The 11,379-nt window shown below is 72.3% G+C and overlaps 3 protein-coding genes across 3 annotated transcripts; all 3 read left to right on the forward strand.

Moving 5' to 3' along the window:
• Positions 1 to 70: 70 nt before the first annotated feature.
• On the forward strand, positions 71 to 367 carry H696_05970 (hypothetical protein; the record flags this gene model as incomplete). Its single annotated transcript, XM_009499738.1, has 1 exon — positions 71 to 367. One exon carries the CDS (start codon positions 71 to 73, stop codon positions 365 to 367), a length of 297 nt encoding a protein of 98 aa, XP_009498013.1.
• A 4,956-nt stretch (positions 368 to 5,323) lies between these two features.
• Positions 5,324 to 8,523, forward strand: H696_05971 (hypothetical protein; the record flags this gene model as incomplete). Its single annotated transcript, XM_009499739.1, has 5 exons — positions 5,324 to 5,618; positions 5,721 to 5,875; positions 7,070 to 7,293; positions 7,432 to 7,539; positions 7,851 to 8,523. 5 exons carry the CDS (start codon positions 5,324 to 5,326, stop codon positions 8,521 to 8,523), a joined length of 1,455 nt encoding a protein of 484 aa, XP_009498014.1.
• Positions 8,524 to 10,298: 1,775 nt separating this feature from the next.
• On the forward strand, positions 10,299 to 11,143 carry H696_05972 (hypothetical protein; the record flags this gene model as incomplete). The annotated part of the gene is made up of 3 exons (XM_009499740.1): positions 10,299 to 10,418; positions 10,515 to 11,096; positions 11,126 to 11,143. The coding sequence occupies 3 exons, from the start codon at positions 10,299 to 10,301 to the stop codon at positions 11,141 to 11,143; spliced, it is 720 nt and encodes a 239-aa protein (XP_009498015.1).
• Positions 11,144 to 11,379: the final 236 nt, after the last annotated feature.

Genomic DNA, 11,379 nt, shown 5'->3' on the forward strand with positions numbered 1-11,379 from the left:
CCCCCCCCCCCACACACACTCACACACAGACAACGTGCCCCATGGGGGTGGCCCCGCGCCCGGGCTGGCCATGGGCGCCTCTCGGAAACCTGCCACCGGTGGCGCCCCCGGCGGCTGGGACAACAAGGACCTCGCGGGCTTGGAGAACTTCCTCGAGAGCGGCGGCACCGGCGGGTCGGACCCCTTCTCCGGCCCCGTGCCAGCCGGTGCCTTTGGAAGCAGTGGCGTGTCGCCGGCGCCGGACATCTGGGCCGCGGCCCTTTCGGCCCCGGCGGCCACGCCCTCTCCGGCTCCCGCTGGCGGCGCCATGAGGCTGCAGTCCCGGCCGGCCGCCAACAACCAGCCGAATCTCATGGACCTCCTCTGATGTGTGCCGGGCCCACAAGCGGACGCCGGCCGGGCGAATGGCAGCCACAGGCCCCTCACGCCCGGCGCTTGTCCCTCCCCCCTCCCCCCCCCCTCCATGGGGCCTGCAATACATCCACCCCCTCCTAATACACATTGACATCGGCCCCTCCCCTGTCCAACCCGCCTCCCACTCGGTCTCTCTATGCTGTTGACTCCGCCTCGTGCCTGCCGGCTGCCTCCCGGCGCCTTTCCTGCGCTGACCAACCATCCCCAGCCTGATCACCGGATCCGGGGGGGCTCCGGGGCCGTCAGGCGCCCGGCGGCGAGCCCGGACATGGTGTCAGGCCGTCCCGAGCCCAGGCAAAGAGGCGCCCCCGGGCGAAGGCCGGATGGCGCACCCATTCGCACAAATGTGGATGCAAAATGCGCACACATACACACATTTGTCCAAGGATGCCACACGGCAAGCCGGCACCCGGGAAAGGCATGCCAGGGCAGGCCCGGCACATGCGCGTGCGCATGCGGGGGGGGCGGAAGGCCGAGCAGCACGCCCGAACCCTCCTCCGCCCAACGCAAGGGCACACATGGACAATGTCACCATCGGCGTGGACATGCCCCTGCGCAAGCCAGCAGAGGGTCCATCCAGGGGGGAGTGGAGGCCACCGGCCAGCCCGGCCGCCGGGGCTGTCCTCCCGCGGCCTCCGGGTGTCCCGGCCGCACCACGGACAAGGAAGGAAGAGAGGCCGGATGGGGCGCGAACAGGGCCCGCCTCCACACACAGCAGCGGCAGGTGCCCGTTCAGCCGACGGGCGCTGCCGGCGCGTGGAGGGACAGGCGGCGACCGACACGTCCCACTGCCATCCAGCCAGTCAAACAAAGGCGACGCCCTCGGCCCCTCCGGTCGCCAACGCTACTGCACCCGGTGCGTCCCGGATGGACGGGCGTCCGAAGGGGGGCCGAACAAGGGCCCCAAGAGTGCATGTGTGCGTACGGCAAATCCCCGGACCAGGCACCGGATGCGGGTCTTGAAAGGACTCCCGGCACGGTTTGCGACAGGATCGCCAACGACGGCCCTCTCGGAGACCCCCGGTCGGCGTGGCGATCACCGCCGGGATACACCGGGCGGCCGGCCGGGCGACCGCGCGGCCCCTTCAACAAGACCACTTGCATGATGTGCCTGAGCCGCGCGCCTGGGATCGGAAGCCCCGCACCCGGGCCCCCGGGGGCTGGATGTCCCTTCGCACAGGCGGCGGCGGCGGCGGCGGCAGGACATCCTGGCGGCAGGTGCCTGGTGGGCACGTGCGAGCACGCAGCATGGCCAGAGGCCCGGGCGAGCGATCCCGACACGCGGCCCGGGCCAGGCCCACGGCGGCGGCGGCGGCGGCGGCGGCGGCAGCGGCGGCAACACAACGGCCAGCCCCCCCTGGGCCCGGCTGCCATGCGAGGCGCCCCACACGCCGGGGGCCACCGCGCGAGGGGCCGCCGACCTAGCCGGCCGGTGTGGGGCCCGGGCGAGCACCAGTGGCAGGGAGGCGCCGCGGCGCCTGGAACCACCGACAGCCGCTCTCGGAAGCAGGTGTGGCACGAAGCAACCTGCGAGGGGAGAATGACAGACACCATGGCCCCCGGGAGGCGGGGGGGAGAAGACAATGCGGCCGGGCGGCCTGCCCCAGGGCTGCGGCCCAAGAGGAGGCCGATGGCTCTCCCCTCCACAGGGTTGTCGATCTAGGGCATCCATGGGCAGGGCATCGGGGGGGCACACCCGAACTAGCCGGCACATGTACCCCACAGTTGCGGTGGGCGCCCCCCCCCCCCCCCCCGTGTGCCTTTCAAAAAAAAAATCCACCAAGCCCCTCTCACACCGAGCCCTGTCCCGGGCGCGGGCCCGAGCGGCAGGCCGCCGGCCCATCCCCTCTTCCCAAGTGCAGATGGCCCGGGGGCCGGAGGGGGCCCGGCCGGGAAAACGCCTGACGAACGCGCCCGCTCGGTTAATGTCCAGGTTAACACCGCGGGCACATGTGCGCTCACGTGCTCCCGCGCATCCCCGTGCGCGCAACACCCAAACTGACACCATCCGCCCCCGCCGTCTGCCCCCGCGCCGGCATTGCCCTGGCCCCAGGGGGGGGGGGGGGGCGGCCCGGAGCAAATGCGCGGTGCCATCACATACAACGGACGCGCGGACGCACGCACACGCCCCCGCACAGCCATCTCTCAATTGAGACACACAGCCACATATATAAAAACACACACGCATGCTTGGACGTACATTTAAAGTCCCCTATTAATGCGGCCCGAGCATGGGCCGGGAGATCCGGCCCTGGCCAGGGCGCTGGGCCATTGCCGGGGCCCTGCACGGCCCCGGCCCATGACGCGGCCGGCCGATCACGGCCCCTTCAGGGTCCGGCCGGCGGGGGCGATCATCCGGCTGCAGCGCGCCTCAGGGGCCCCCAAGGCCCGGGGTGCCTCTCTTGGCATGCCGGGCATAAAAAAAAAAGTGACTGCCGCGGGGGGCACCGGGGACAGGCCGTCGCGTGCGGGGCCAACAATCAGCCGGCCCGGGGCCCATCTGGCTAGCCCACAATGCAGGCGCCGATCCGCGCCCGGCCCTGGGTCCAGGGCGGCCGGAAAGCCGAGCCCCCCCCCCCCCTCCCCCCCGGAGCGGGGCCCGGCCGGCCGGTCTCCCGATGTGCGCTTGTGTGTGCGTGTGCATGCGTGCGCGTATGGAGGAGCGCCAGGCCGGGGCCTCGACGGCCCGGGCCGCGCCCGCCAGGTGCTCCGCTTGGCTCGCTGCGTGGCTGGCCGCCGCGATCGCCACCCATCCCCCACCCCCTGCGGGCGGGGTCCCCGTTCTCCGGTGGCAGTGGCGGCCGGCGCGGCTACGGTGCTCACACGCACACGCGCACACACACACACACATGGGTGGATACCAGGGCCCCATGCTGGCCCTACTACCCCGGTGGACGACAGCGGCCGCGTAGCTGGGCAGGGCGCCGGGGAGTGAGGGGGCGCCGGGGGGAGGACATTGCCGCCGGCCCGAAGCGGACGCCGCATCACCGCACCAGCGGGTGGTCGAGCGGGCCCACCCGCCGAGGAAGGGCTCCCCCGCCTGCCCGTCGCCGTCGCCGCCGGGCACGGCGGGCCCAGCCACGTCCATGGCCATGCGCTCAGGCGGGGCTGGTCGGGAGGCCGGCCTCCTTGAGGCCGGCGCAGGCGCGAGAAAGAGCCAGCGGGGAGCCGGCAAGGTCGATGGGCCGCCCGGCCGGCACAGGGCAATTCTGCCCGACATGGGTCGTGTGCGCGACAGAGCGCCGGCTGTCTCCGGGGCTGAGCTCCCATGCACCGCAGTGCCCGGTGCCGTATGGCCGGAGTGTCACCCGCGCGCCATCATCGCATGGCGGTGGTGGTAGTGGTGGATGGGGGTGGGCGGGTAAATATTTGCCCGCCGGCTGGAGCGGGGCCCGGCCGCTGGCGCGCCGGCGTGCGTGTCCACGGGGCCGCTCTGCCGTCCTGAGTGCGGCTCCCGCCGCCGGCGGCAGTGCCGGGCCGGCCGGCGCGGGCCCCGCCCCACTTTAATTGGCCGGGGCTCGGCCGCCGGGCCCGCCCGCTCGGCACCCCGTGCAGGCCGATGTCCCGGCCCCGGGTCTGGCCGGACCCAATGCCCGAGTGGCCGAAGGCTGGCGCTCCACCTGCACGCTGCCATGCCTGCAAATGGCCGGAGGGGATGACGACGCGAGCGCCCGTTGTGGGCGCACCCGCTGGGCCGGGCGCACCACGGTCGAGATTAATTTGTCTGTCACCGGCTGCGGCGGGGGGGGGGGGGGGGGGGGGTGGCACCGGGAGCAGGCGGCCGCGCTCGCCTCGCCGGTCGGCCTTGCCCCGGGCCCGGGCCCGGGCCCGGGGGCCGCAGGGTAAGCAGGGCGCCGCAGCCAGACGCCGGTGCCCGGCGGCGGGGTTTGGCCCCTTGCGCCCCCCTCCCCCCCTCCCGGCAGCCGGCCGAGTGACAGTTCAAGCGCGAGGGCCGGCCGGTGAAACCCCTGCGGCTGCCGGGGCCCCAGCGCGCAGAGGCCTGTCCCTCAGGCATGGGCATGTGTGTGCGTGCGTGCGTGCGCGCGCGCGCGCGTGCATTCCGGTCGACAGCTGGGCGGCTGAGTGCCGATGTACGCGCGAGGTGACACCCGGCTCGGCGTACGCGCACCTTGCCGGGCCGGCTGAACGATGGCAGGTACCGGACGACCCATCGAGGGGCCAGCCCAGGGCGGTCCCCTGAAAACGCCCTCGCTCGATGTGCGCATGCCCGCGCAGCGGTTCCGGCAGAACTCTCCACCGGCGGCCATCCCGCCTCCTTCCCCTCCCCCTCTCCTCCGCGCCTCTGCTCCTGCTCGCCCTTCCTGCACCGTGACACGCTTCTCCTGCGCGCTGCGCCTCGCTCGCCCTGCCCTGCAGTGACCGGTTCCTTGCCGTCACCAGCGTCCCGCCGCTGCCTCGCCGCCGCTCAGCAGCTTGGAAGCTTGTACGTGCGTTCGCCCATCGTGCCGGGCCAGCTCGCGGCCGTCGCGTGCGGGAGCACACACGCACGCACGCACGCACACACACACACACACACGCACACACACACACACAAGCACACACATACACGCACACGCACACACATACACGCACACACATACACGCACACACACACACGCACACGCACACACATACACGCACGCACACGCACGCACACGCACGCACACGCACGCACACGCACGCACACGCACGCACACGCACGCACACGCACCCACACGCACCCACACGCACACACAAGCACACACAAGCACACACGCGTTCGAGGCCCGCCCATGCGCTGACATGTGCTTCCATGGACAGACCACCCGCCGGCTCTCCGCCCCCGCGCCCCCACCCCCCCCTCCCCGGCCCTCGGACCCGCACGCGCCCGGCCTGCTTGACAGCCGGAGCTCCCTTCAGCCCAGCAACCATGATCGGCGTGCGGAGGGGCGGCCGGGTGTCCATCCCGCTACTGGCCCTCCTGGCCTTCGGCTTTGTGGCCCTCTTCTGCCTCGGTGTCCTCTGGGTGGGCCAGGGCGCCCCGATGTCGCGCATGATCTCCGCCCGGGTGTCCCTCAGCCTCGGGGGGAATTTGGCCGGCGGCGCCGACGGCGGCGGCGATCCCGACCATGAGGATGCCCCCGGGCCCGGCACCGCCGTCCGTCGGCCCTGGTTCAACAACGACATTCGCCTGGACGGGGAGAACATCTGCCGTCAGGCGGCCGGTGCGTCCGCGACCGGGCCCTTGCACACATGCCCCGCCAGCCGGTCGGCTGTCACTGACGCGCCTGTGGGCATATGGGCCTGCTGCCCGGGGGCCGGCACAGCCGGGCCACGCGACGAGCCCCTCGACGGGGTGGCCGTCGACTTCCCCAAGGAGTGGGGCGTCTTCGCCATCGGGTCCTACCCGCGCTCCGGGAACTCCTTCCTGCGACTGCTGCTCGAAAAGTGGACCGGCGTCTGCACCGGGTCCCTGTATAATGTATGTTCTGGCAGGCTGCCCAGCCCCGGGGGCCGGGCCCGCGCCCGCGCCCCCGGCTCGCACCCCCCCGGCAAGCAGGGGACCCACTTGTCCATCCTTTCAGTGCTGTACTACTACGCAGTCTTCCTGCTGTTTCTGTCGCGCTGGTTCGTGGGCCCGGGCTAGGGCGCCCGGCCAGCCACACCCACAGTAGATGCCCCTCCCGGGCCCCGGCGGCCCGGGAGGGGCATGGCGGCCAGAGCGCAGGGGGGAGCATGGCAGCGGGGCAGGGGCGGGGATTTTGTGCCCGGGGCCACGCTCGCACGCGCCCGCACCCGGTGCCCCCTCTCCCGTCCTCGCCCTTTCGGCTCCTGTGTCGATTTAGACACCTGGAAGCCCCACTGCCGGGGCCCTTGCATGTGGGGTCCGGCCCGGTGCGGCCGCCACCGACCTCGCGCCCCCTCGTGCCGCCCCTGCCGCCCCCCGGCAGGCGGGTGGCTCGAGTCGCCGGCTCGTGGCCCGCCCCGCCCTTGCTCCGCCGCCCGCCCCCGCAGGCACTCACGTCACCGCCCGGTGCGTCCGCCCCCTCCCGCCCGGCCTCGCCCTCCCCTCGCTCGGGCGTGTGTGTGTGTGTGTGTGTGCCATACATGCCATGCGCGGCGGCTGCCCCCCCTCGCGCTCCGCCGCCATGGACGCTGGCGGGCCTTGGGCGCCCTGCCCGGGGCCTCTCGGGGCGGCGAGGCCCCCGGGGCCTGGCGGGGCTGGGCCCTCTCCAGTGTGGCCGACCTGTGCGTTCGTGTGTTTGTGTGCGCCTGTATTTGTGCGTGTGTGCGTGCTTGCGTGTGTGCGTGCTTGCGCGTGCGGCAGCGAGGGAAGCCGGAAGCCGGAAAGCGAAGGCCCCACCCTGGCCCAGGCCCGGGGCCGGTGCCCCGACCCTCGTGCCCCGGCCGAGGCCCGACCGGGCATTGGGGGCAGTGCGCATCTTTTCCCGAGTGTGTCCCCTTTTTCCCCCCCCCCTCTTGCCGGGTTCCCGCCCGCCGGGGCTCCTGCCTGCGAGCAGGGGCCTGCCACGGGCAAGCAGGGCCCTATCCCCCCCCCCCCCCGCCCTGGCCCCGGCCCCCGCCGCGTCGGCCCAGCGACCCGATCCCAGCGCCGAATCCCATGTCTAACATGCGTTCACTTGTGCCGATGCCCCCCCCCCCTCCCCGATGCTAGGACCATCGGCTGCGGAACTCCGGCTGGCGCTGCGAGGGTCTGGTCGACACGGACACCGTGCTGTTCGTCAAGTCCCATGACCCGATGTTCCGCCGCCATGCCCAGGAGCTGGAGGCCCCCTTCGAGCGCGTCATCCACATCATCCGCAACCCCTTCGACTCCATCCGGTCGTACTACCACCTGGAGCAGACTGGCACCCATGACTTCCACGATGACAAGGCCCGGTGCGTGCACTGTTCGAGCCTTCCGCCATGGCACGAGGGGGCCACGCCTCGGGGCCCCGCCCCATGTCGCACATGCCCGGACCCCCCCCCCCCCCCCCCCCCCTAACAGGCGAGGCCGAAAAAAAAAAAACCCAACAGCCCCGAGAAGTGGGACTACTATGCCCGTAAGCAGCCCGGCCTGTGGCTGGAGAACTATAGATACTGGGCCGCCTTCAAGGACCGCGGCGTGCCGTACATCCTCATCCGGTGCGTCCCGCCGCCCCCGGGCACGCCCACAGGGGGTGTCGACAGGCGGCAGGGGGCCGTCGGGGCGAGGGCGAGGAGTGGGGCCAAAGGCAGTCGCCGAAAGGCCAGCGGCATCAGGCAGTGCAAGAGAGCGAGAGAGATAGAGAGAGGGAGAGCGAGAAAGAGAGAAAGAGGGACAGCGACCGCGCAAGGCCAGGGGCCCGGCGCAGAACACGGGCGGACGCCAAAGAACGACGGAGAGATAGCACAAGCACAGGCTCACATCGCCACGACATATGCCGCCACACACTGACACAGGGACCACCTCGCAGCTATGAGGACCTCCGCGCCAACCCCTGGGGCGAGCTCGAGCGCGTCCTCCGCTGGCTGGTGGAGAGCAGCTCGGTCGGCGACCTGGAGGGCTCGCTGGCCACGCGGCCCGAGTACCAGGAGGTCCGCGAGCGCCTGCAGCGGGACCTGGCCCACCGGCTGGCCACCTGCGCCATCCGCTACAACCCCACGTGTGCTCTTCCGATCTGCGAGCTCGAGCGCGTCCTCCGCTGGCTGGTGGAGAGCAGCTCGGTCGGCGACCTGGAGGGCTCGCTGGCCACGCGGCCCGAGTACCAGGAGGTCCGCGAGCGCCTGCAGCGGGACCTGGCCCACCGGCTGGCCACCTGCGCCATCCGCTACAACCCCCTGAACCAGGGCGGCGTCGTGGCCGATGAGGGGTACTCGCCGCGGCGCGAGGGGGGCGGCGCCGGCGGCCGCTTCGACGACGACTCCCCGGCCCTGGACATGGTCGACCACCGGGGCGGCGACGCCCTGGGCATGGGCGGCATGTACGGCTGGCCGAGGCACTCCGACCGCCGGGCCTTCTCCCGCGCCCAGATCGCCCATGTCCTGCGCACCACCTACCCGGTCCTGTGCGAGGAGCGCGAGTTCAACTACGACGCCCTGCTGCAGGAGCGCTTCCAGATGGGCTGCGACGACCTGCGCGGCATCTGATGTGCCCGCCCCAGGGCGCGGGGCCTCCATCTCGCGCCCCTGCCCTCCGGCCGAGGGGGCGGCCCAGGGTGTCGGGGGCTGTGTGCGCGCGCGCGCGCGGACAGCCGCGCGTGCTCTCTCTCGCTCTCTCGGCATGTGGCGCATGCGGCCGCATGTGCCGCGCCCGGTGCTGCCGCGTGCGGCGTCGCGGCCGTTGCCGCTCGTGCCGGGGCCGGCCGACTGTCGGCGCGGGACGGAGCAAGGGCACAGCAGGGCGCCATGTCGATCGGGGGGATGCAGACGCGCGCGACACTCCTCCGGCCCTCGCTGTGCGCCGCGCCCGCTCCTCCGGGGCAGGCCCCTCGCACGCGCACAATCAAGCCCGAACACACGGGCCCCCCTCCCCGGCGCCAGCTCGGGGGTCGGCGCCTGGGCGCGCTGTGTCAGATCGGAAGAGCGTCGTGCCCTCGCTGTGCGCCGCGCCCGCTCCTCCGGGGCAGGCCCCTCGCACGCGCACAATCAAGCCCGAACACACGGGCCCCCCTCCCCGGCGCCAGCTCGGGGGTCGGCGCCTGGGCGCGCTGTGTCAGTTGCATCCTCCCCGCATGCCGGCCGAGTCGCTGCCAGGCGGGCGTGGTGGCGACCCCGGCTCCCCGACCAGGGGGCCGCCGCGTCGCCCTACACCTGCGCGCCTTCGCCCCCCCCCCCCTTCTCGGGACGCCGATGTGGTGGTGGTGCCAACTCCGGAGGCCGGAACCATCGACAGGGCTCAGCCATGCCCGCGTCCCCGCCAAAGAAATACGCCCACCCAGCCTGACGCGGGAAAGAAAACCCCAAATAAACACACCCCCTCCCCCATGCCGCCCAGCAGAGAGGAGAGCCTGCCTTGATGTGAGTGCACTCCGGAGCGCGGGGTGGGTGCGGCGAGGGGCGGCCGGAAAGAACCAGACAACGGACTGGACCATGTGTCGACCCGAGCCGGGGGTCCCCCTCGCAAGGCCGCGGGCGGGCGTCGAAAGCATAGGCGGGCGAAGATGCTGAGGTGCAGGAAATGCACAGGCCGACCGCTCGATGCGCCGCGACACACAGACGGGCCGACGGCCGACGCGGAGGTGGCCGGCTCGAACCAGGCCGGGGGGGGCGGCGGCCCGGAAAGCCCACAACGTGCAATCTGGAGAAGCGCGCTCCAAAGGCCCCATGTGATCCCGGGTCGCGTGTCCGTGTGAGCGTCCCGCCCTGACGGCCAACTTCGCCGGAGGACGCGTCCCGGCTGTCTGGCGCCCGCCCGCCCGCCGGCCGTCCCCGCGGCAGGGGTGGACGGACACGCCCGCGCGCGCGCGCACACACACCCGGGCACCATGTCGTCACTTGTTTGGGCGAACGGATGGAGAGCGAGAGCGAGAGTGTGTGTGTGCGTGTGTGTGTGTGTATCCGGCCGGGTTCCCGGGAGCCCGGTGCCCGAGCCCACACCCGACGACACGTTCCCTAGGGTCTACGCCGGCTCGCGGCCCTGGGCAGCTTCTGGAACCGCGGCCGCCCCTGGCTCGGGGGCGGAGGGCCGCGGACCCGGGGGCGCAGCCGGGCGGGACATTTTAGTCGACGTGTGCCGCCGGCTAGATCGTGGGATGCGTCCACCCGTCTTCAACTCCCTTTTCCCCCCCTTTTCCCCGCCCCGCGCGCGCGCGTGCCCCCTTCCTCCTTCTCTCGCCACGCACCCCAGCCCCCCCCCCTCCTCCCCCCCCCGCTACATACACACACACACACACCTACAGACGCCCCCATCTACTCGGAATGCCATGCTGGCCCACTCGGTCCTCCGGCAGATCATTTCCCAGCGAGTGAGCCATGTCCGCTGGCTTGGCGCCGGGCCCCAGTGCTCGATGGCCGTGGCGCTCGCTCGCACCGGCGATGGCCAAGTACGCCCGGCTGTCGCCGCCCCCCCCCCCTCCCCCCCTTTGTATGACAGGCCGTGCCTTTGCTAATCCCCCGTCGCCCTCCCCGGCCTGATGCAGGACTTCCTGAGCCTCTTCGATTGCAGCGGCGCGCGCGACGCCTGCCAACAGCTCCAGCAGCAGGGGCGCTTGGACACCTCCGGCGGGCAGGTGCCCCTGACGTATGCCCAGCCGGCTGGAGGCGTGCTGCTCCCCGGGCCTCCGGTCGACCTGGCCCTGCTGGCCGGTCGGCCAGATGCCCCCCCCGTTGTGCTGGTAGCCCTGGCCGATGGCCGGCTGCTGCTATACTCCCTGGCGGCGTCTCCGGGCGATGGGCCGGCCTTGCTGTTTGAGGCGGCGGCGCCGGGCCCGGTGACCGCGCTGGCCGCCGTGCCGGCCGCCGGCTCCCATGGCACGCACTTCCACCTGGCCGTGGCGTTGGCCGGGCCGACCGGCGGGTTTGCCCTGGCCAGCGTGGCCCTCGGCCCGGAGCGCCTCGGCTCCTGGCGCACGGTGCCCGGCGTGGATCCGGTCGGCGCCCCGGCCATCTGCCTGATCCCGGCGGCCGGCCAGCTCTCCGGCCCGGGGTCCCCGCCGGTGGACCCTCTGCCGGGCTTTTGCGGGCTTGTGGCGATCAGCCGCGCGGCCCTGGGCGGCTTCAGTGTTTGGCACGCCGACGCCGGAGGCGTCAGCCCGGCCCCGGTCTTTGACGTTCGCGTACGTACCCCTTCCCACGCGGGCACATCCCCACTCGTCCCTCCCTCCATTGTGTCTCCCTCTTCTGGATGCCCCGTGTCCCGACGCCCCCGATGCTTTTCTTTGTTTTTCCCTCCCTTCTGCACTGCGGAACCGCCCACACCTCTCTCTCTCGCACCTCTCTCTCGCACTTTTTTTTTGCACCTCTCTCTCGCACTTTTTTTTGCACCTCTCTCTCGCACTTTTTTTT

Source organism: Fonticula alba (assembly GCF_000388065.1).
Source record: "Fonticula alba strain ATCC 38817 unplaced genomic scaffold supercont2.16, whole genome shotgun sequence".
NCBI classification, from domain to species: domain Eukaryota; order Rotosphaerida; family Fonticulaceae; genus Fonticula; species Fonticula alba.